This window comes from Carassius auratus, chromosome 32 (genome assembly GCF_003368295.1).
Source record: "Carassius auratus strain Wakin chromosome 32, ASM336829v1, whole genome shotgun sequence".
Taxonomy (NCBI): domain Eukaryota; kingdom Metazoa; phylum Chordata; class Actinopteri; order Cypriniformes; family Cyprinidae; genus Carassius; species Carassius auratus.
The window spans coordinates 5,855,155-5,878,860 of record NC_039274.1 but is presented as its reverse complement, the minus strand read 5'-3'; the positions used below and the strand labels follow the sequence as shown (position 1 = coordinate 5,878,860).

The 23,706-nt window shown below is 37.8% G+C and overlaps 2 protein-coding genes across 4 annotated transcripts in view; both read left to right on the top strand.

Moving 5' to 3' along the window:
* The first annotated feature begins 1,004 nt into the window (after nt 1-1,004).
* On the top strand, nt 1,005-15,902 carry LOC113051419 (non-canonical poly(A) RNA polymerase PAPD5-like). Its single transcript, XM_026215166.1, has 12 exons — nt 1,005-1,861; nt 8,817-8,940; nt 9,955-10,001; nt 11,629-11,749; nt 11,846-11,953; nt 12,976-13,104; nt 13,445-13,658; nt 13,774-13,900; nt 14,375-14,484; nt 14,564-14,763; nt 15,092-15,241; nt 15,376-15,902. Exons 1-12 carry the CDS (start codon nt 1,398-1,400, stop codon nt 15,508-15,510), a joined length of 1,929 nt encoding a protein of 642 aa, XP_026070951.1. The 5' UTR covers nt 1,005-1,397; the 3' UTR covers nt 15,511-15,902.
* A 2,418-nt stretch (nt 15,903-18,320) lies between these two features.
* The window catches only part of LOC113051418 (adenylate cyclase type 2-like), a 45,501-nt gene continuing 40,115 nt past the window's right edge, over nt 18,321-23,706 (top strand). For 2 of the 3 annotated variants that reach the window (XM_026215165.1, XM_026215162.1), the window contains exon 1: nt 18,321-18,663. The gene's annotated coding sequence lies outside the window, so the exon portion shown is untranslated. Of the gene's footprint in view, nt 18,664-19,177; nt 19,410-23,706 lie in introns of those variants that run through there. The other variant, XM_026215164.1, reaches the window with a different exon arrangement.

The following is a 23,706-nucleotide window of genomic DNA, read 5'->3' as shown; positions in this document are numbered from 1 at the left end:
AAAACCCTTTTATGTAGCATTTTATGGCCCACAACAACAGTAGATTATCAGATGTTTATGAGTTGTATTAGATCCCTTAGAAACACATTTTTGGAGAAGGAAACATCTTGTAGGTGTTGCGTCATCTTAAAATAACTTCTCACCAAAAAATAATTCAAATCAGTCTTGAATGACCAATCCTCATATTGTTCCGACCTGAACCACTGACTTTATTGTGTGGAACACTAAAGGACACTGTTTGTTTGACAATCTCAGTCACCTTTCACTTACATTGTAAAAAAAAAAAAAAAATTGTATATATGTATATATATATATGTATGTATATATATGTATATATATATATATATATATATGTATATATATATGTATGTGTGTGTATATACACACACACACACACACACACACATATATTAGGTGTTTGTTCCTAGGATCTTTTGACATTCACTGAAGAAAGAAGATTAGGAACGGCACGAAATATGACTTATGTTTTATATGTCTTTTAAATAGTAGAAAAGAAACACTGGTCATAACAATAATATTGTTTTTCATATTCTATTCGCGGACTCCTGTTCCCAGTAATCTTATTTATGTCACTGCATTACAAAATAATCCAATTAGAAGATAAAACTGAGGCCCCGTGAATTAGATAAACGAAGAAATGGTACGTCTGTTTTATAAAGTCTGTGGTCTGAACATGACAAACGAGAGAGGTTCATATATTACTACAAAGTATCAAACCCACTGTTGTTATGTTACGCAACAGACACTGTAACGTGCTCTCTTGCGTAACTCTCCAGTATAGGTCTCTCTGCAGGAAAGTAATGGGAGTTACCAGATCAGGGTGTTTTTACATGATACCTGGTTGGTTGACGTCATAGTGACGTTAGGTTTAGGGGTGGGGTTGGGCAAGGGGGATCATTTAGATTGGATGATTTAGAAACACCCAGCAGTTGGAAAACACCCACATGGTGATAAACGCCCACTTTTGCTCTGCAGAGACCTAAGTCTCGTAACTCTCGTAGACCACGCGCTCCTCCGGTGCTCGCTCGCGTCTGGCCGCGCATGCGCATTCGCGCTGTAGTCTATCCGCCATTGAAATACACGATCTCCGATGGAAACGAGTCAGACAGTGACACAGACGACACTCACGATTCTCCATTCCTCGTGCTCTGAAGTGTGACGATTACCGTTTTTTTTTTAACAACGTCTTTTTACAGTCCGTTTACACTGGTGCATTTTTTCCTTTTTCTTTTTTTTCTTGTCCCGAGATACGTTGATGGACTCGCACAGGATATTTTAGTAGCTGTCCAGGTCGAACGTGTTCCCGTTAGTGGGTTAAGCGAACCGAGCCAGGCTCTGCTCTGGGGGTAAGCACGCCTGCAGCAGCTCAGCGTTTGATGGATCCTAGAATCGCCTGGTTTCAGCCAGAACAGCGCGGACCTGCCAACAACCTGTGGATGCACATCTGGGAAACGACGCAGACGTTGGGAAACCTCTACTTCAACAACCACTGCAACACAGCCAGCGCCAAACTGACGAGCAGCAGCAACGCGGCCGACAGCAGCGGCAAGCCCAAGGATCATCGGGGGATGTCTAGATCCAAACCCGACAGTGAGGTCTCCGATCAACAAGATTTTATCCCTCTGGAAGCCAATAGCACAAGCAGGGGTGTCCGCGGAGGGGGGCAAGTGGTTGCCAGTAGGTTTGCGGTCGTGGGAACTGAGTTGCCAAGCAAGAGGAAAAGAGACAACAAGGCGAGCACCTTTGGTTTTAACAGAAATCTGCTGCTGACAGATGGAGTGGAGGACATTTACACGGGCATGCCGTGGAAGAGCAGAAACTACACGGAAGGCATTGTGGGGTGAGTGCAGAAACGAACTTTATATGCGTGGGTGTATATGATGATGACCTCGGCGCAGGGCCCAGTTTGTGTGCTCGGATTCAGGAGCTGGCCTAACTCTTACGCGTTTGACACTACACTGAGGGTTGTTCAATCAGTACATGTTTAACATGTCATTACCTGAATACGAAGCCTTACAACAGCACGGTGTTGGTCCTGCGACCGTCCGTTCCCTTAAATATCTAGGCTATAAGGTTCTCTTAGGTCTACCAGTGGTTTGACATTCGAGCCGTTTCTTCACCATATTTGGCATGTCTAGAGTATCCTTGCAATCCTTCCTTTTAAATGTCCTGCGCTGTCTGGCCCGTCAGCTGCTCCCCTGACGTCTCTGGTGACAATCACAAGTAGCACGAGCTCTCTGTCAAAGTCCACTTATAGTCTCAAAAGGGATAATTCACCTAAAAACTAAATGTCGTCATTATTTACTCACCCTCTGTGTAACGTTCTTTCTTCTGTGGAACATAGAAGATATTTGGAAGAATGTTGGTTACTTTGACTTTGTATGGACACAAATAACACTCAGATTATTTATTTATTTATTATTATTTTTTTATGTTCTGTAAAAGAAAGCCATACAGGTTGGGGGTGACATGACATTTGGGGGAAGCTATTACTTAATCTGCTGCTTGTCACGAGCCATATAATGTACGGTTTCTGTCGTTATGCCATAGTTACTACAGTGGTCAGAACTACAAGAAAAATGTGGTTACTTTGTCTCAGCTTTTCACACAGTTCAAAGGAAAGCCCATGTTAATTTATGTATTACTGTAGTAAGTTTTTCTATTATTAATCTTTGGGGAAATACTAGTAGAAGACTTCAAAATGCTTAATTTAAAATCTAGATGTTGAAGGTTTATAAATTTGCCATCATGGATGATTACATATCTCTGTGGATCTTTTCTTTTGTGTGCATGAATTTATTTAATGAGACCAATCCCAGATATCTCTATAGTTACTGCCTCTATGAATCATTATCTTCTCCCAGTCACAATCTTGTCAGTCAATAATCTACACCTTGCACTTCAAACTCCGGTTACTTAGTGATCAAAAGTCATAATTACATAGACTTCTTTCTTTACTTCTTGTTTTATTGCTGTCATTACTACAATTGCTCAATATTTTTTTCCTGATATGAATAAAATGAATTTTTTTTTTTCAATTTACATCATTTACTTAGCCCGAGGTTGTTCCAAACTCATAAGACTAATGCAAAATATCTTCAACAAAAGTAAATGCCAGAATTTTCATTATGGAGTGATCTCTTTAAATGTGAAATGTGTGAAATGAAAACAAAGCAGCAGCATACTCTCAAAACCACTATTTGGGAGAGGTTCACTTAGGTTTTAGTGGCCATACTTTAAGGGTGTGCTGGAGAGGTGGATTGTCAAACTGTATGAGGTGCCGTTTTGAATGAAGCATGATGAAGTAGTGCTGGATTATAGATTGAGTAGTGGTATGATGTTAGAATGAGGTCTAAAGGGTGTGGTGGTGGTTTGGTAGGTTTTTGAAAGTTCAGATTGTCCTGTTTAGTGATATGTGCAGCAACTCGTGGAGCCCAGAGCAAAGTACAGCCACAAGCCTTATCCTCATTCATAGTAATGTTAGCCGAGTGTTTGCAACTTTGCATAAGAGTGTTCTTCAATGTTATTCTTGTTTCTCAAATGAATGACTCCCGTCAGCTCTGTTTTATAGACGTGGGGCAAAATGTACAGATTAAGACCAGATTGGCTCATGCTATAGCATTGTATTCAGAGAGCGTGTCTGAAATGCTTTAAAGATTTAAATCTTGTTCTGGGATCGTTTGTTTTGGATTTTATTATTTTCCATCTCTGCTTGTCTCCAGGATGTGGAATGTGCTTCCTTCCTACATCCCAAAGTATTTCCAACCTACATGATATAAATTTTTGTGGATGTGTTGGAGGCTAAATTCACAATCATTTTTGCTGTTCTGTTCTGAGGCGTGAGAAAACAGACATATGGTTTTATGGGAGTGTGTGTGTGTGGAGAGATTTTTTATGTTGTTATTCTCTGTATGTTGGACAAGTTCCTTCCTTGCTCTACCAAAAACAAAGGCTCCCCCTTCCAGCTGACACACAATCCCCCGTCTCTGTGATGTCATGGTGCTTCTAGCCAATCAGAATGTGTCAAGATCCTTTCATCTGCCTGACAGCTGTGCTGCAATGAGAGAAGAGGGAACATCCTCTCTCCACGCTTAGTTGAGCTGCTGCTGAATTTTTTATGTTGGGTCTTCTCAATGTTTTTTTTTTTTTTTTTAAAGTATGGGAAGAGTTCAGTGCACTGGTCTCTTTATAAAGAGCACTGAATGGATGCGAAGGATATATTTTTGCACACTAACATTCATTTGTATTCAGAAAGCATTGCTGAACATATGGTGTCCTGAGTCTTTGAATAGTATTTGGTCATGCTGAAACTTTAAAGAATTGTAAATTAGTTCATCTTTGCATTAACATGATCACTGCATGCAGTTCTAATTTTAGTAATTATAGTAGTTTTTTGTGTTATTCATTACAAAACATTAAATGATTAGTTCACTCCAGAATTCAAATTTTCCAATAATTTGCTCACCTATGTGTCATCCAAGATGTTCATGTCCTTGTACCTTTTGTGGTCCGTTTACACCAGATGAAGAATATAGGAGCAAAATATGAGGGGAACAGAGCTGTTCTAACATATCAAATGACTACTGAATGATTTTAGCTTGTGTGATGGAGTTTAGTTTGAATGTGGTTTGGTGTGATCTGTTGAGTACTGAGGCCACAAAGCAGCAGACCGACTTCACATGCTCAGTGCCTATGGAATGGACATGCTTATGCTTTGCCCCATTTGATTTACCAGGGAGATTTTGAGACTTGAGTCAGAGTTGGGTGGGAGCACTTTGAACTTATGTAATAGCTTGAATGTAAGGTGATTCACCACAGAACATTGTCGAATGTACATTTAGATGAGTTCAACATGGACCTTCAATCAAGAAGGCAATGTTTTGGCATCTGCACCATCAGAATTCAGAAAACCCATTTACAACCTTTAAGTTTCACACAGAAGTTAGCGATGTTGGTTTTGCTCTTAAATCGAAATTTTATATAATTTTATAAACAAGCTATATTAATATTGCTGCCTCCAATGCAAACTGTGCTGAAGACAAGTGTCATCAAAGTCAGGCAACTTAAACCTGTTTCATGATTTAAAACAATATCACTCAATAGAACATGCAGTAACTAAAAAAAGTTTTAAACTAAATGTAATTTTAAGATTTGATAATTATCATAATTATTGATATAGACTGATTTGATTTCATGCCATCTGTAAACAGATGCATGTGGATCAGCCGATGACGTTTGAATTAAAAACAACACAGTGGTCATTTAGTGCTTTGCTATATTTCATCTCATGAGTGTAAATCAGGATGATTGTGTGTTTATCAGTATCTAGGCTAACTATGTGTGTGTGTGTGATGTGAGTCAGTGGATCCACAGCAGTAACAGCTAAACTTGTGTTGGCCCTCCCAGTGAAGAGTTTCTTAGTGACAGAGTCTGCTCTCTTATTGGCTGACACTGGGAGTAAACTGCACGCCCCTTGTACTTGATTGGAAGACACAATAGGCTGCTCTGGAGAATTGAAACTGATCTGAACCGTTTATTCATTGAAACGAAACTCAGACTATGTTTTTCTTATCAGTTTTTCACAGCAATGCTTGATGACACTGAGGGCAAATGTGCTCTTTAAACTGTGAGACAGTCTGCTGGGATTTATTTAGCTCCAGTTAAATTAAGTACTTTCAGTTTTTTTTTCAATTTTCATCTTGTTTTAGATTTGATCAGTTTGCTTCTGGTCTTTCTTGTCCAGTTTGTGAGAGTGCTGTTAAAGCAGATATGGTGAGATCAGGAGGCCATTCAGTCCATGTGATGATTCCACTTTTGCTTCTCTCAGTTCCATTTCTTAGACTGATATTTTTTTTTTTTTTTTTTTTTTTTTAGTTTGCCAGGACTGAAACACACTTCTGTCTAGTCTTGATGAAACAACACACGCTTTGCAAAATGAAAATATTAGCAGAGATGCTCTATAAATGTATGTTCTGTTTAGTTTGCATAGTAACTCTGTGATGTAATGGGCTTTTTTGTTTGTATGTATGATGATTCTCGTCTTGGTAACATGAACCACCCTTGGTCCCAAAACACTAATCCAAGGGCCTGATCTGTGGAGTCGTGAGTGTGCGCCTGCTGAAGGTGTGTTCATGTTGCAGGCTGGCTGGCTCTGATGAATGCTGTCAGACTGCACCTGCAGAGCTTCATGCCCAGGGCAGAACTTTATCATGCAGTTTAGTTTTACCAGCATGGATAGACAAATGTGCTTAGACACTGATCAGAGCCCCAGAAGAAACTTGTGTGTGTGTCTTTGTATTGGTGTTTATGCTCAAAGCTTTGCATGACTTGTTTGTTTGTGGACCTTGTGACCGAAGGTACTAAGAACTTCCTTGAGATAAACCTTGAGTTTGCAGCAAGGCGCTATTAAAAAAAAAAAAAAAAAACGTATTATTATTATTTTGTATTATTATTATTATTATTATTATTATTGACAATGTAATGTATCCATTCAGAGTTTCCACTCAGATAAGCGAATGCCAGTGTAGCACAGATTTACCTTCATGTAAACTGTTCTGTTTTCAGCATTTTAAAGTAATAAGATGCATAAAATTCCCAGAGTGCAAAATGTTCTTCAGGGCATGATTGTTTCTCACCTGAAGACCTGAACACCTTTTTCTGGACAATTAAAGATGTAACAACTGTAAAAAATGTGGCCCGTCAACCTTCACTTGCTGTCAGATGTGGAGGAGGGATCAGATTATGTAAGAACTAGTGTTGTCACGGTACCAAAATTTCAGTAGTCGGTACCGATACCAGTGAAAATCCACGGTTCTCAGTACCAATTTCGGTACCAGAGCAAAACAAACACAAAAAGATTCAAAACAAAACAAAAAAACAATACAATTCTTTATACTTATTTAAAATTATGTTTAAAGTTTTCCTACAAGTAATATAATTATGTAAAACAGTAAACAAGTTTCACCCAAATTTAATTTGTCTTTTAATTAATGAAATGTAAACATTTAAATTTTAAACAAAAAAACATGTGATTTATTTCTTTAAAAAATAAAGTTTTATTATTTTTTTCCACAGTAGTAGCAGTATCACATACATTATACTAAATAATAGTAATATCTATAGCACAATGCCTTTATGTAAAATAACTTTTATTTTGACACTGGTTTTACTCAGAAGAGACGGAAAAATGCTTGTGAAGTGACTCAGAACAGTTCTGGTGATGTAGTTTATGTATTTATGTCCTCATGTAATACGTATGTAACTAGTCAAAGTCATGTGATACAAATACAAATAATACAAAATACACATTTTTCAAAAACATAACCATTCTTAACATAAGGAAAAAATATTACAAAATTATTAATGTTTTTATGGCTCTAACACTGTGTATCGTCGATCTCACGGGCTGACGATTTGAAAAATGACCATATCGCCCAACACTACTCTCCACCGACTTTTTAATGCTATTAAACAGATGTGAACTATGTATGATTTTTTTTTTTCCCCTCTTATTTTCTTTTATGCTTTTGGCACACTTTTATGTCAAGCAGCTTTGAGTTTCAATGTTCACACACATAATATTCATTGTGTATGTTATATCAGTTCATGCATTCTTTTTAAATCAAACCCATGACCATGGCATTGTTAGCTTCATGTTTGAGCTACAGGAAGTCTAACGATTATTTTGAAAATCGATTTGTTGGTGATTATCTATTTCGATTACTCCGATAACCCCCCCACAATTTTCTTTATTTTAATTTTATTGACAAAAACACACCTGCAACTGGCTGAAGTTGTACGTGCACTGTTGGCAGACCCAAATAATCGATAATGAGAATTGTTGTCGATGATTTTTATTATCGATGATTAGGTGTTGCAAACCCCTTGCAGCAGCAGCTACATGTTCATAAATAAGGATGGTGACCAGTTTGGCAGGCATATGTGGATTCAACCCTAGTCATGGGATTGCCACCTGGCACCAGAAGACCAGTGTTAGTAAAAGCTGGAACAGAATGAGAGGTCATAGCAGGTGCCTTGGCGCAGTCATCTACTGAACATACTGAACTTGTGTGGCACCAAGAGATTATTTCAGTGAATTAATTCTGCTTCTCTAAGCAGCTTGCATTTTTAGTATTTCTACAGGTGTGTACCATGCAGTGTTAGATGCTGCTACCATTGCTTGAATTTAAAGTTCAGGTTGGAATAAACTTGGACTGCTGTGTCAGGTTGAGTTGAGTCGAGGTAATGGTACGCTGCTTTCTAGGGTCGAATTATTAGAGATGAGTAATAATGAGGAGTCACCTAGCTACACTCTCCCTTTCCTGACTGAAGCCTCACTAACTGTAGTAACCTGCCTTTGAAAGTTTACTTAAGTGTAACTAGGGTGTGAATTTGTTCTTTTCTAACCCTGAGTCATGTTAACCAATGTTCACTTCACATGACTGCATACAATATCATTCAAAAGTTTTGGTGTCAGTAAGCTAAAAAAAAAAAAAAAAAGAACTGTGTATATATATTTTTTGATCAAATAAATGCAGTCTTAGTGAGCATAAGAGACTTCTGCCAAAAGCAGTTAGATTAGGTTTTTGGTGTACTAGGAAAACAAACACATTTGTATGCCTTACTATTGGCTGTTATTTCTTGTTCTACCTTTATTGATATTGATTTACGCTCACAACAGTTCAGGTCACCTCATCTCTCTAATGTAGTATTGGGAGTTAAACATTAAAGAGCTTTATTGCTAATAATGCACTAACTTTTTGATTATGTAACATTTAATTTCTATCTCTTTCCAGGCTGCATGAGGAGATAAAGGACTTTTATAAGTATATTTCTCCTCGTCCAGAGGAGGACCACATGAGGCAAGAGGTGGTTGAGAGGATCCAGAGAGTCATCAAGGACTTGTGGCCCAATGCTGAGGTAAGTTTTACTCATATGATTGTCTTCTTGGGGTTTACATCATATTTTTTCTTGAAAATTTGGATGATGTGGAACAATCAATACTACAATTCTTCTTGACCTTTTAAATATCAAAGCCCATACGTGAATTTGCTCTTGCAGTAGTTCACCATTACACATCGGTGTCACGGACATGCAGAAGTCTAAATATAGAGCCTTGAGGGACTCCATTTCTAAGTTGTCTCTGGAACAGTTGTCAGAAATACAATAAATATTCCTCTCAGTTTACCTGTATATCTAAAAGGACATGTTTATTGACTTAACAATGAATTTGCTATATATACATTTTTTACAGTTTGCATTGTTCAGTCCAGCTATTTTGAATTGGTTAGTAATAATCATCTTATTTATATTCCAGCTGTAGTTTATGGATGTTTTCTAACATAGAAAAAAAAATATATATGCCCAATGGATGTACAAAGTGAAATAATAAAGACATGTGATGTGGAAATTCAAACTGCACAGAATCTGCTAAGAGAAAATCGCACAGCTAACTCGGCAGTGAAACCTTTTGTGGATGCTTAAAGTGGCAGGACCTTCTGTTGCTAAAATGTAGTTCTAAATGCATGGATAATGAGCTGAAAAATAATTCAAAGTGTGTCAACACCCTTATTTGACCTTTTGTGTTGTGAAAAAAAAAAAAAGTCTGGTTTTCCTTCTGGTTGTAACTGTGTTTATATTTAGCTCAGAGTGCAGGATAATGTTCCAAGGAAGCATAGGCTAAATAGTGCAACAGAGGATTGTGTTTCATTTTACATTTTAAGTTTAATTTACAGCTTTCACCAAAAATATTTGTCTCTTTCTTGCCACACATCTTTCTTGCCATTTTCAACCCTAGTTTGTTTCTGCAATTTTATTGCGAAACACTATATGCTCTGTGTTAAATATGAACACAGGCTGGCTGTTGGGACTAATATTTCCATGGGTAGATTCTGTAAGGGCATATTTAATCTATTTTTCTATTTTCTGATTCAGGTTCAAGTGTTTGGCAGCTTCAGCACAGGCTTGTATTTACCTACAAGGTAATGTTATGATTTTTTACTCTTGATACATTTTTTACACTCAGCTCAATATCCATATGATCATAAATGTTAGTGTACATAAACCTGATTTGTGGTGTGAGTTAAAGCTGCGGTAGGTAACTTTTGACGCTCTAGCGGTTAATAAACAGAACTGCTTGCGTCTTGCGGAAGAACATCGTAGCCGGAACTACTTCTCTCTGTTTATGTCTATGAAGAATCACAAAGGTACTGGTTTACTCCGCCGCGGTACCCCCGAAGCAATCGAAAATAATCCGAATATAAACACTTATTATAGGTGTACCCTAGTGTTTCAGGACAAGCTAAAAACACGGTTTGGAAAATGGATTCATGGTGTACTCGCTTATTATATAAATTTTTCTACATTTTGAACACAAACAAAGTTACGGACCGCAGCTCTGATTGGTTGTTTCTTACCGGGAGCGGATTAATTTCTGCAAATGGCAATAGGAGCACTGGGAGGAGCCAGAGGAGCATCATTTTTTCACAGATTATCTGTCTCATATTCTACTGTCAGGACATAATGACAGGTTTAATAAATATGTAAAAAAAATATATTTTTACAAAAGTTACCTACTGCAGCTTTAAATGAAAGTCAAATTTTTGTAATTGGGTAAATTATTGTATTATGACTTGCCGTTGTGTGTGTGACTCTGTACTTTTTGTGTTGTGAGGTTTTTTTTATTTATTTATTTGTAATTTTTTTTGTGGCAATCTCACATCACTCAGACCATACTGCATTTATCCACCTGGATTACTAAACTGTGGTTGAGTGGAATAAATCTTTCTGTGCCAATGCACAAGTATGCTAGTTGCTTAAACAGTTGAGTTTAGTATTCAGTTTTTATTCAGTGTCCGTAAATTCATTTATAACATACTTGGGTGCCCTTACCTACGTTTGTTTTTAATTTATTTAAAGGTGTTCATAATGTTATCAAGATTTTAACATTAAAAAAAACTATAATTTAGAAGTAATAGGCTATGATCTGTTCTGTTTTGACCCTCTCATCAGAACGCTCTGTTTGAATAGGTGTGGTGGATTGTAGACTCAGAACAGTTGTGTATGTTTGACATCCTACATAGATGGACATGGCTGTGATTTAGGTTAAAAATGCATAAATACTCACTACATATCAAACGATCTGTAATAACAGACAAAGCAAAAGTGACCATGTAATTAAAAGAGTTTCTCACACTTGTGTGGTGCGACATTACTATCAGATCCAATATAGAAAACTCGGCACTGCATCGTCTTTTAGTTTCAGTCTTTCTGAAAATCCTGCGTTGAATTGTGCCTTGTTTGTAAAAGAATCCTCTGTGAAATTAGGTGAACAAAGGACCAAATTCTAACTGATGCAGTCTTGATGTTTATTAAAAATAAACTCCATCCTCTCTTTCCTAATGTTAGGTTTAGAAGAAAGGCAATGCAAAGACTTTGCACTGCACAGTGTCTTGTTGTCTTCGAAGCCAACTTTATACTTTGGTTTCTGCGTAGACCTGCGTTTGCCTCTCAAAACTTGTTCCAAAACAACATTGTTCATTCATTAAGAAGGAAAATCATTTTTGTTTGCTTATATTTAACACTTTCTCTTCTCCCTCTTTATACCAGTGATATAGACTTGGTGGTTTTTGGTCACTGGGAGACTTTACCTCTCTGGACTCTGGAAGAGGCGCTACGCAAGAGAAAAATTGCAGATGAGAACTCGGTCAAAGTCCTGGACAAAGCAACGGTACGCGCAGTGCTTTGTGTCATACACGTATGTAGGCTGATTTTGATGTCTGTCAGACATCCCTGCTTGTGTTTAATGCTCTGTGTATGTTTGTAGGTTCCCATCATTAAACTGACAGACCTGCACACAGAGGTAAAAGTGGACATCAGCTTTAATGTACAGAACGGTGTTAAAGCTGCAAACCTCATCAAGGAGTTCAAACAGGTGAGTGTGGAGTCCTCTTTCAACTCGAGCCATAAATCGGGGGAAACCGAAAAGATGACCGTTTTAGGAACTCACTCGAGCTGGATCTCCTAAAGTCAAGTGCATACTACAAGACTCAAGTCCGATTACTACCTGACATGAAGTCCTAGATCGTATTATGTGCGTGATGTTGATTCTCCTCGAGACTGTGTGTGTGTGCTTGTGAGACACGCTTCTACTAGTTCCAGATCCAGTCTAAGGATGCTCCAAAATTTGGCCACTGGAAATGATCAGCCAAAATTTATATTTTCGGTTTTGGGCCAAAAGAGCTGAAAATATGTTCCGCAAATATATGGGGCGCCGCACGCCCCAACAGTGTCCAGCGCACAGGTTTCACTCTCCCTCTAGCCTCTATTGACTGACGGGCGCATATTACCATATCCTCCGCCCTCAGTGTGTTGTCCCATGTCAGTTATTTTGTCTGCGTGCGATTGGCTGTGTCGCATCCAGCGTTATAAATCAGCTGTGAAAAACTATACAAGTACATAAATTATTCACACTGTCATTCGGAGACATTCTGGTATATTCATATTATTGTTTCTTCTGCTGTAGTCTCTCCTTGTACTGGGTCTGAGTCCGGTTCGTACATGTACAGCTGAATACCGGTCCTCTTGCTCATGTTGCTTCTCCTCTCTGTTTATTGCCATACGCAAATCAGAGTCGTCTAGGCTCCGCCCCCTTCAGGAGTCGGGCGGGAAGTTGCAGCTCATTTTCATGTAAGGGAACACACCCCTGAAACAGCACTTTTTAGACCCGCCCCAAAAATGACACACATCAACACGTTATAATAAACGATCTGTATGGTATTTTGAGCTGAAACTTCACAGGCATATTCAGGAGAACCATAAGATTAATATTACATCTTGTACAGAGGGGCACAATAGGTGTCCTTTAAATGTGAGGTGGTCTTCAGTCTTGTAGTTGCAGTCTTTATACAGATTATTTTTTTTTTTTACTTGTTTTTGTGTGTGTGTGTGTTTTAGCAATTTCCTGTATTACCGTACCTGGTGCTGGTTTTGAAGCAGTTTTTGCTGCAAAGAGAGCTGAATGAGGTTTTTACGGGAGGCATCGGATCATACAGTCTCTTCCTCATGGTTGTCAGCTTCTTACAGGTAACACACTTCTACACATTCAGATAAACACACTCTCTCACTAGTACCCGAAAATAGATAATACTAACAAACGTGTGTACTGAAAACGGTTATTTGTAATATTTCACAATATTACTGTTTTTACTATATTTAAGACTTAAAGCTATGACAGTATTGCACATTAGAATACAGCTTTAAATGTACAAGATTCAAAACCCATGGTGAATATCAGCTTGCTAACGCTTGTTTTTGTTATCCGAGGTTTATGCATCGTCAGATTTGCCTCCAAAGTGAAAATCACCTACTTAAAGAAAAGTGACCCTAGGCTTTCATTATAATGAACTGCTGTTTTATTTCTCAGCTGCACTACAGAGAGGATGCATGTAGTTCAAACCCAAACCTGGGTGTCCTGCTGATTGAGTTTTTTGAGCTGTACGGACGCCATTTTAACTACCTAAAGACAGGGATCAGGATAAGAGATGGTGGCTCTTACGTGGCCAAGGATGAAGTGCAGAAAGGCATGCTGGATGGGTACAGACCCTCTATGCTTTACATTGAGGATCCTTTGCAGCCAGGTACAAACACACACACCCTCACGCACACATGCACATTTCAAACTTAGATGTCATCAAAGATTGGATGGAAGATGTTCTGATCCTTATCATTTGTTCATGTGTGTCCGTGTCATAGGAAATGATGTTGGGCGAAGTTCGTATGGGGCGATGCAGGTGAAAGAGGCTTTTGATTACGCTTACGTTGTCTTAAATCATGCTGTGTCCCCGATTGCCAAGTACTACCCCAACAACAAGTCAGAGAGGTGAGACAAGGAGAACCGTGTAAAAGATGTGTGTGTGTTTAACTTTCGTAGTTGTAAGGGCTGGGCAGAACATTAAATGTGTTTGGTATTATTTCATGAATTCGAAGAAAGAGTTTCTTTATTGACTATGACAGCAGTATTCAAGCTCTCTTGGTTTAAGACATATGCACTCCCTTATCATACGTAGGTATATTCACTTATATTTACGAGTGTTATTTGTCTTTATGCACACAGGAGAACTTTTCAAGATTTCTGCATAGTCTACAACACGTGTATATGCATGTGAATTTGTTCTTAACCTTGTTTTAATCTTAATGTATTTGGAGTATTCTAAACACCCATAATTAGTAAAGTGCATAAAACAGTAAAAAACAACTGCAAACTGACATGAAAACTAATATTAATAGTCTTAGGGGAAAAAATCAGGATCTACTCGGGATGGGATTCATGATTGGTGTTGTCTTTCCCCCGCAGTATTCTAGGTCGAATAATCCGTGTCACACAGGAAGTAGCGGAGTACCGTGACTGGATCAGTGCTCAGTGGGGCCAGCGGAGCAACAATGAGCCGGTCCTCAACTGTAATGGTGAGACATTATCCCTGAGTTTATTTCGCTCTGTCTTTCACTTTAGAAAGCTGAATATCGTTTTTTTGTTTCTCCATAGAAAATGATGTGACGCTGCTCGTGGAGTCTGAGGAGCTTGATGAGTGTAATAATAATAATAACGTTTCAGAAGATAGTGCGGTGCTTCCTACTGTTCCCCGGAGCAAAGTGTCCTCAAACTCCTCCTCTCCTTCCCTCTCTCTCCCTTCATCACCATCATCATCATCGCCTTCTTCAACAGCCTCTAGCTCGAGTGATGCGGTCAGTTCAATATATGGATCCGTGCAAATGCACATTTCCTCTTTGGCCACACTTAAAATGTTGTATTGATTTTCTTTCTATATGTAAATGATCATGTTTGTCTGTTTCTTACTTCGTGTTAAATACGGAATTATTATAACATCCACTTATTTATTTTGATTGGTCTGTTTTTACATTTATTTTATCATGAACCTTTTCTTACCCTAGAACTAGCTGTTTTAGCATAAAACCTAATACATTTTAGACACCGATTTGGTCAAGTATTATTTCAAAACAGAAAGAAAATGAATTTTTGTATTTGTATACATGTATTTTTTTCGTTCTGCAGGACTCTGACGGAACACCCTATAAAACTTTGAAAGCTTTGGGTGGCCGGGGCTCTAACTCTTACAGTGAGAATACAGTAAGGAATCTGTCCAATCACAGATCACAAAATCATTCAGCAACAATGCCCACCCCCACTTATAAGGGCAATAAGGTAAGAACTTGATGGAAGTGATTATGATTCAATTTATAATTGAGACACATTGGTACAGTATCCCAACAACGTAGCATGTTAGTTTCATTGTTAGAGTTTTAACCTTAATGTGTCATCTTTTTTTTCTTTTTCAGAGTCGGCAGCTTGCTAAAAGTGCTCAAGGGCAACACAACAACCCCAACAAGATCCAGCAAAACAAGTCCCAAAAAACCACAATGAAGAAGAGGAAACCTCAGCGTGAGGTAGCGCGTGAGGACCTGTGTAGATAGGAGGAGCTGTTCTGTCAGACTTACACATGCTTTTAATGTCTCTGACCACAGAAGGGTGCTGCTGCTGTCATTTATCGCTCCTGTCCCACTGTTTAAGGGATGTGTGTGACTTTGTTGATGGAAAAGGAAAAAACAAAAAGAAAGAATAATTCAAGTGTGGCATTGGCCATGGGACTGGAATCATGTGGGAGAGTCTAGGTCTGATTTCCACTGGCTTCTGCTCAGCTTCTGCTCACGGCCCATGTGGGAGCTGCACTGCTCTGCTGGACATGTGAAGGACCAGAGAATGTAGGAGAGAGAATTCAACTTGAGCAATACCTGGAGCCCTGGATTTTGCCTCACTGAGGACAACTATAAAAAAAAAAAAAAAAAAAAAAAAATTATATTGAAAGTGCAAAGATTTTTAATTGTCTAAAGAAACAGAAACAGAAAAGAAAATGTAATTTGTACAAGAGGAATTATGCATGTTTTTTTTTTCTTCTTTGAAGAGTGGTTCTTTTTTTCTCAAAGCAGATTATAAAAATATTCTATATCAAAAAAAATAATAAAAAAAGCACCACAAAATAACCCAAAAATATCAAACATGGAAATGGTTTCATACTTATTTCATAGTATTTTTCCATGCTATAGATGTACACACATTAAGTGTAAAACAGCTCCTCACAGCTATGTGTGAGTTTGGGTTCAATTGCCAACACTTCTCATCAGCCTCTTCTGCTGTTCTGTGGTTTGTGTAATGATGTGGTTGGGCAGTGTAAGAGAAGTGTTCGTAGTTGGCAACAACTCTGTGCACACACTGTATGAATGTGTGTGAGTGGTCTGTCAGAGAGTGAAGTTGATCTGGAAATTTGAAGAACACTACCACTGTGGTTTTCAGGTGATCTGCCCATCACAAAATGAGTTGTATTTGTTAATTTATTTATTTTTATCAAAGACGGTGGATTTCTATATGCTGACCGCAGAGGCCAGACATGTTTTGTGTTCTGTTTTATGGCAAAACATGATTCTTGCTCGTCATGTTGTGTTACACATTTTTTTCTGAATGTCAACTACCCTTTTTCAGGTAACAACTGAGTGACCAAGTTTATAGAGATGAAAAGATGGTATAAACATTTTAATTTGTGGCTGGTCTACTTAAAGGGAGATGAGGTGAATTATTAAGCGCGATTTTTAGTTTTGGTTCATTTTCTTATTTTATTTTTATTTTTCATTCCACTGGATCTTGATGTACTGTATGTATAAGAATGCCTGTTCTCTTTAAATTAATATTATTGCGATTCTTCAGATTACCAGAAGGTGGAGGTGTAACCTAAGGTTATTTCATATGCAATAATTCCCGTTAAAGTTTTTTTTTAATTGTTTTTTTTAAATAAGATTTGCCTACTATTTTTCACAGGTCTCTGGTGCAAGTTTGAGAGATGATGGCTTTTGATGAGATAATATAAGCTACTCCACCTGTATTGAGTATATTTGATGCTAAAATGGAGTATCAAAGCCAGTAATCTGTCCTAAAACCAGATGGATGCCACTGAAATCGAGTGAGAGAGGCAGAGATAGAACAGTTGGAGGATCATTAGTGCCACAGCCAGTGCTCTAGGCAGGTTTAGTCCACATGTTTCCATGATCATCCATGCAATAAACATTACAGCACAGCTATAAAACACCAAGCTATAAAATTTCTATTCAACACTTTTATTTTAGTTGCTATACATTTTGTACTCTCATACTGTTAAGTGTACTAAATGTTTGGACAATTTGTTATATTGTCTTGGTATAGGACATTTAACATGCCAGTAACTGAGCCAAGCAAATGAACTTCATAATTAAACCTGATATTATGTTCTCTATCCAAGACCCAGTCACACTTTGATAAAGACTAAAAGTCTCAATTCCAACAATAGTCATTTTTTTGCTTGACTTCGTAGCTTTGTTCTGGTTGAGGAAATTGCATTTTGTGCACTACAGAACATCTGATTTGTCACAAATTTGCACGTGCACCAGGTTTAATGACACTGAGAGTGTTGAACATAAATGTGTTCAAATCCCACCTTTAATGGTGCTATGACTCTGGGAGATGACTCTTTGCCCAGACAGACTCAGACATTTACCTTATCCTCATCTCTATTTTCTTTGGCATGCCAATATATATATATATATGTATATGTATATGTATATATGTATATTTAAAGATAATATGGCAGTGGGAACAATTGTTGCTGCTTGAGCAGTCGTATCACACTTTCCAAAATCAGTCACCAAAAATAATAATAAACATTGGGCATAGATACCGTTTAATTCAACTTTTTGTATTTCCTATTTGTGAAGTGTAGGCTTTTCTAGCTTGCTCACTGATATGCACAAAGCACAGAACTGCAGCTTTCACAATGTTTCTATTGATTTCTCAGTAGTATGGTCAAAACTGGTAATCCCAAAAATAAGCAAATATTGATATGCATTAACATTTCTATATTTTATTATTTTTTAATATAATATTTCATGGTTGATCATTATTTTTGGACAAAAAAAAAAGTTGTTTTTGAGGCTGTGTCACTCATATTATTAGCTACTATTAAGACATCGCTATGTTTTGTATATTTTTGTGAAAATGAAAAGGGAATAAAGCTCAATTTTGGATTCAATCATAAGGAAGATCTGTATTCTACAATAATAAAATGCACTTTTAAAATCAGCAGTGTAGCTGTGTCATATGTAGCCTACAATTTACATTCAGAATAACCATGCTTTTATATGTGTGTGATGTTCAGTACATTAATCACCAAAAATGGACACTTACATTGTTTGGACACGGCCACTAAAAAAAAAAAAAAAAAAAGGAAAATCTATTTTAAAGTAGAAGTACATGAAATCGTCAATTCTCATAGTTAAGACCCCACAGAAACATTAGAAAGATCCCAACTCATGATTTTGCTGCACGCGGGGAGGCGCGCTCAAAGTGGACACGGTATAGTTTCCGCAGCGCGTGCACAGTTTGTGATCGAGCCGCTTGAACTAGAGCCTCTGAGAGAGAAACAGTTAGAGAAGAATTTGCACACACAGTCAAACACGGAACTGAGTGAGGGCCAAAACCGAATGTATCTTACCGCTGTGGGCTCGGCAGTAAACAGCAGTGCAACGTGCGACGACAGCAGTCAGGTGAGTGAAGTTTCTCACTAGGCTACAGCATATTTATTACGAACAGAGATCTTCTCTGTTTTTTTCCTTTCTTTCCTTTTTTTTTCTTTTACATAGTAATATCAATTAAGTTATCCACATTTTCGGTTAAATGTGTGCTTTTTTCTTTTGTCTGGGTTCATCTCTTTCCTGTAGCGCATCAGTTCGGCTCAAAGAGAGAGAGAGTAAACATTCCTAAATTAAAATCTGCTAATTGTTGTATTATGGATACATATATGGAAGCATTGTGCACAATATATTTGTCTCGTTTGTTTGAAGTGTCATATAGCTCATCTTCATTAGCCCTGTCCTGCGAAACTGGGGATGCATGTATGTTTAACAGCGTTACTGAGTTGTCATTTGGGTCCCAAATCTTTATGAACACAGATAATATGGTGTACAGTTAGCCTGATAATTGTTTGTTTCAAATACAACTTGACGCGGCAATCTTCGAGCAGTGTCTGCTAGATAGTGGAAGTAACTGGTTTTCTTCTTGACAGTGGTCTCTGTACAGGAAATGAATATGTTATCTAAGTGTACTGAGGCTTATCATATGCAGTGTGCTCTGAGCAAACAAAACCATTGGGCTCACCATCTGAAAGTGAGAGAAGGACGGGGTAAAACAGATGCCCTCAAGGCAATCAATTCAACTCAAGTGGATAAAAAAAAAAAAAAAAAAGGAGTAGATTTCATTAGGTTCGGTGGAGCATTTTACCAGGACTGCAGAGGTGAGTGAGACCTGTAGAAGCTCATTGCAGACACGTCTGGATCTGTGACTTTTGGCTCTTTACCGTTGCTGCTCTGCTTTTCTCATGGTGATGTTGAACTTAAGTTACTCTGTCTTCCAAGAAATGCTTACTAGTTACAAACGTTTGACGGATGTCTGCTGGATAATGGGGTGCTTTGTTTTGTAATATTGGTTTATTTGATTTCAAGAGTACAGTATATATACGTAAGAAGCAGGTTTCCCCTGAGCGTGGAAGACATGGATTTAACAGGGAATTCTAAACTTTGTTTTCCCTGGAAAAAATGATAGAAATCATTGTAGTGAATAACAATGTTTCTGCTTATGCTCTGCAATTGCATTTAGAAAGCGAATCCTCCGAGAGCCCAAATATCTTTATTTGTTTGTTTAGAGACTTTTGTACATTTGTGGAGATCTACGCCAGCGATCTTTAAGACTTGTTAAAAATAAATAAAGAAGAAGAAGAAGAAAACCTTAAGCATGAATAACTGGAAAAGTCATGGTCATATGGGAACCCTTAAAAAAGCCATGACTAAAGAAGAAACTTTAAGAAGTGTCTCTAATTTTCTGTTATTTGTTGCAAATACGTGTAAAAAATAATATAATATCTAAGTATAAATGTAATTAAATATTATTGTTTTCAGTAGTTTCCAAGTTGTCACTGTTATAGTTCATATAAAATTGTTAAAGGGGGGGTGAAATGCTATTTCATGCATACTGAGTTTTTTACACTGTTAAAGAGTTGGATTCCCATGCTAAACATGGACAAAGTTTCAAAAATTAAGTTGTACGTTTGAAGGAGTATTTTTGTTCCAAAAAACCTCTTCCGGTTTGTCACAAGTTTGGGAAAGTTTTTTTCGAGTATGGCTCTGTGTGACGTTAGATGGAGCGGAATTTCCTTATATGGGTCCTGAGGGCACTTCTGCAGGAAGAGTGCGCGCTCCCGTATAGCAGAGCACTGAGAGGCTGAGCACAGCCTGATCAGAGCAAGAGTGTCGCGAAAAGTCACAAAGAAGTGTGTTTTTGGTTGCCAGGGCAAGACAACCCTGCACAGATTACCAAAAGAGAAACAGCATTAAGGGACCAGTGGATGGAGTTTATTTTTACAGAGCATCAACGGAGTTGTGCAAGTGTTTTTGTTTGTTCCCTGCATTTCGGATTGCACATCGTTTATTTCTTAAGGATAATGCAGTCCCAACGGAAAAGGGTCACGATTGTGTGTTGGAACCACATGCGGTGAGTAAAACTGCTTCAAATATCTCTGTGTTGTTAACTTAGCTATCAGCGTGTAAGCACATCAAGTAAACAACATGCGATGTTGTCATCAAACTGCACTTTCCACATGTACAGCTTAAAAAAAAAAAAAAAAGACGACATAAAGTGGAACTTAGTCATTTTCCAAAACCGCTAAGCATATATATACAGTTTCAGTACATACCACATAGCATACCGGCTTTGCTGATGCTGCTCTTGTTAAATTTCAGCCTCTGGATCTGTGTCACAGCTTCCACATGCTCTCAACTCAAAATCCTACTGGCGCTCGTGATTCTTTAGCTCCGCCCACACGTCACGCCTCTAGGCGCTCGTGTTTTTCCGGGAAAAATCGGTACAGACTATCTTTCTCTTATAAATATAATAAAAATAAAGACTTTTTGGAGTTATGAAGGATGCAGTAATACTCTATAGGTACTCAAGATTAACAGGATATTGAGTGAAAACGAGCACTCCCCCCCCCCTTTGAAAGGACTGCATTGCTGTCATGTCAGAGCTGCAGTTTAGCTCTGTCTTTCATTTTGGTAAGTTTGAAGCAGAAGTGGCATTTTTATGGTCTGGCTGCAGGGTTTCACTGTCTACTTTACAAATAGTAAGTGGTTCGTATGAAAGTAGGGGTTCAATAATATTGACATTAACTCAATCATTGCTTCATTTATTCAGAAACAGATAATGTTGTCAACTAAACATTTAGTATCTTAAGTTGACATTGACTGATGTTTAATTGGTCACACATCTGAACTTACCATAGCACAGTCATTGTGGCTTGGCTGCCATAGTCAGCACTGTAAAGATGAACTCTTCCACTCAAAAAAGGTCGTGGGCGATGAAAGGATTGAGTCAGCAGGAAGTGATTCTGAAAATGTTCTATGACAGAAATCTTTTTCATAGCTCTTTTGATCTTTGGTCTCCTGAGCAGTCAGCTACTGAAAGGGGACATTAATGTTGTCAACCGTTTACCAGTATTTAAAAATAATATTTTTTTTTACATTGGAACAAGAGAAAGGGATTGTTTATTTCCTTGGTTTTGGTTGTTAATCCATATTGACATTCTTAGAACTACTATAAAACTATAATACTATATAAACTATATAAACTACTATATGAAGTGTTTTATATGTGTGATGTTCTGTCAGCACTTCTAATGTCTGTCAAATTGAGTTTTTGGACTTCTTTCTAGTCACTTTTGAGAAATGCAGGCTTTGAGCCTTAAATGTATATACAGTGCACATACTGAATGTAGCATGTACATGATGCAAATAGATTGGTACACCATCCAAATGGGCATTGTTGTGTTGGGTTTTCTGCAGGAGTTGTTTGTTCTGGGCATCTGTGCAGTGTTGAACAGAGAGTGTATTGAGTTCACTGAGAGCATTATGCTGATGCATTATGGTCAGACTATTGGTAATGTTTACACGCATGAGTTAAAATGTATGTGTAAACATTAGTGAGCTTTTCCAAATTGGACCTTACACGGTCTTAGAATGTTGCCATTCAATTTAATTGATTATTGAATGATAATTTTTGATTTTTTTAATTGCATAAAAGACTCTTTGTTCACTGACTGCCTATTTCCTCTGAAATCTTAGTACTATGGAAGCTTCTGGTATAGTATTGTCTGATAGCAATTTGTAGTAGTAAACTCTTTCTGTCATATTTTAAAAAATGTTGATTTGATTGAGCTATTGATTTTATGATTAAAAGTGACATCAAATGCAAAATTCTCTTTTACATGGTGTTTGCTTATAAATGTGCCTTAGCAGTGTGTGGACACAACCTGCCTACATGATAAAAATCCATTCACTTTTGTTTTTTTTTAACCCCCATAAAACCTAAAGAGTCTCAGTTATCAAGCCGTTTTGATTTTCCGAGAAATATGACATCATATTGCTCAAGTCCCGCCCACAGCCACTGATGGACTGTCTCGTATTAGCATATTTCCACCAGCAGTTGTACACTGTTTGCCGTTTTCTCTGCACTCGAGCAGCTGTAGCAGCAATGTCTCATAAGCAGTGCAGGTGTTTTATAGTTGGATATAGAAGAACATAAAAGTCTTAATTTTCTCCCGACATCAGACCCACTGAGGACGCACTGAATTAGTTTTGTCTGTGATGGTAATGGGCCACCAAATACACCTAAATTTGTTTATTTAAGTGAAAATCATTTTACTCAAGACTGCTTTCTTTCTTATCAGGTAGACAGCAGGTTAAGAAAAAAAAAATATGCAAAATAGCACATTTATGGAGCAAAATGCTCCTCTTTATTTATTTTTTCCTAGCTGACTAATGAGCTTGTGGATGCCAAATGGTTATTCTGAGGTAAACGTATTGTTTCTTATTCTAAACGACACACACAGTTGCTCCCCAAGACAATGGAGAACTGCTAGATTACTTATCTTTAATTTGAGAAGCACATGGATGGACCCCCTCTGACCTTTGTGCTCTCCACCCTTCTCTCTCGCTATTGCTTGAGGTCTATTAAAGGTAGAGAGTTTAAACATTCAAGTGTGTGTGTGTGTGTATGTGTGTGTCTAGGATGTGCTACACTGATGTCTCCTGAGTTTTTCCCACCCCTGCCCCGTGTGTTGCACACTCCCTTCCTCCTGTGGAGATTTAATGGAGTTAACCATCCATGGTGCACTTCCAGGAAGTGACTTCCTCAGCTTAGTTTGGCTTATTTTCTTTTCTTCTTCTCACCCTCAAGCCATCCTAGGTGTATATGACTTTCTTCTTTCAGACGAATACAATCGGAGTTATGTTAAAAATGTCCTGGCTCTTCCAAGCTTTAGAAAGGCAGTGAATGGGGGTCAATGGTCCAATAGAAGTCCAATAAAGTGCATTCATCCATTAATAAAAAGTGCTCCACATGGCTCCAGTTGGTTAAAAAAGGCCTCCTGGAGCGAACTGATGCATTTTTGTAAGAAAAATATCTATATTTTAAAACTTTATAAACGGTAATCTCTAGCATTCGCTAACAGTCAGTATGCACACATGTACTTTATGTAGTCC

What these genes read in the sequence shown, in the direction of transcription:
- LOC113051419 (XM_026215166.1), top strand. Translation starts at nt 1,398, where the DNA reads ATGGATCCTAGAATCGCCTGGTTTCAGCCAGAACAGCGCGGACCTGCC. An exon ending in TGAGGATCCTTTGCAGCCAG is followed by an intron (nt 13,659 to 13,773) that starts GTACAAACACAC and finishes TCCGTGTCATAG; the next exon opens with GAAATGATGTTGGGCGAAGT. An exon ending in CCCAACAACAAGTCAGAGAG is followed by an intron (nt 13,901 to 14,374) that starts GTGAGACAAGGA and finishes TTTCCCCCGCAG; the next exon opens with TATTCTAGGTCGAATAATCC.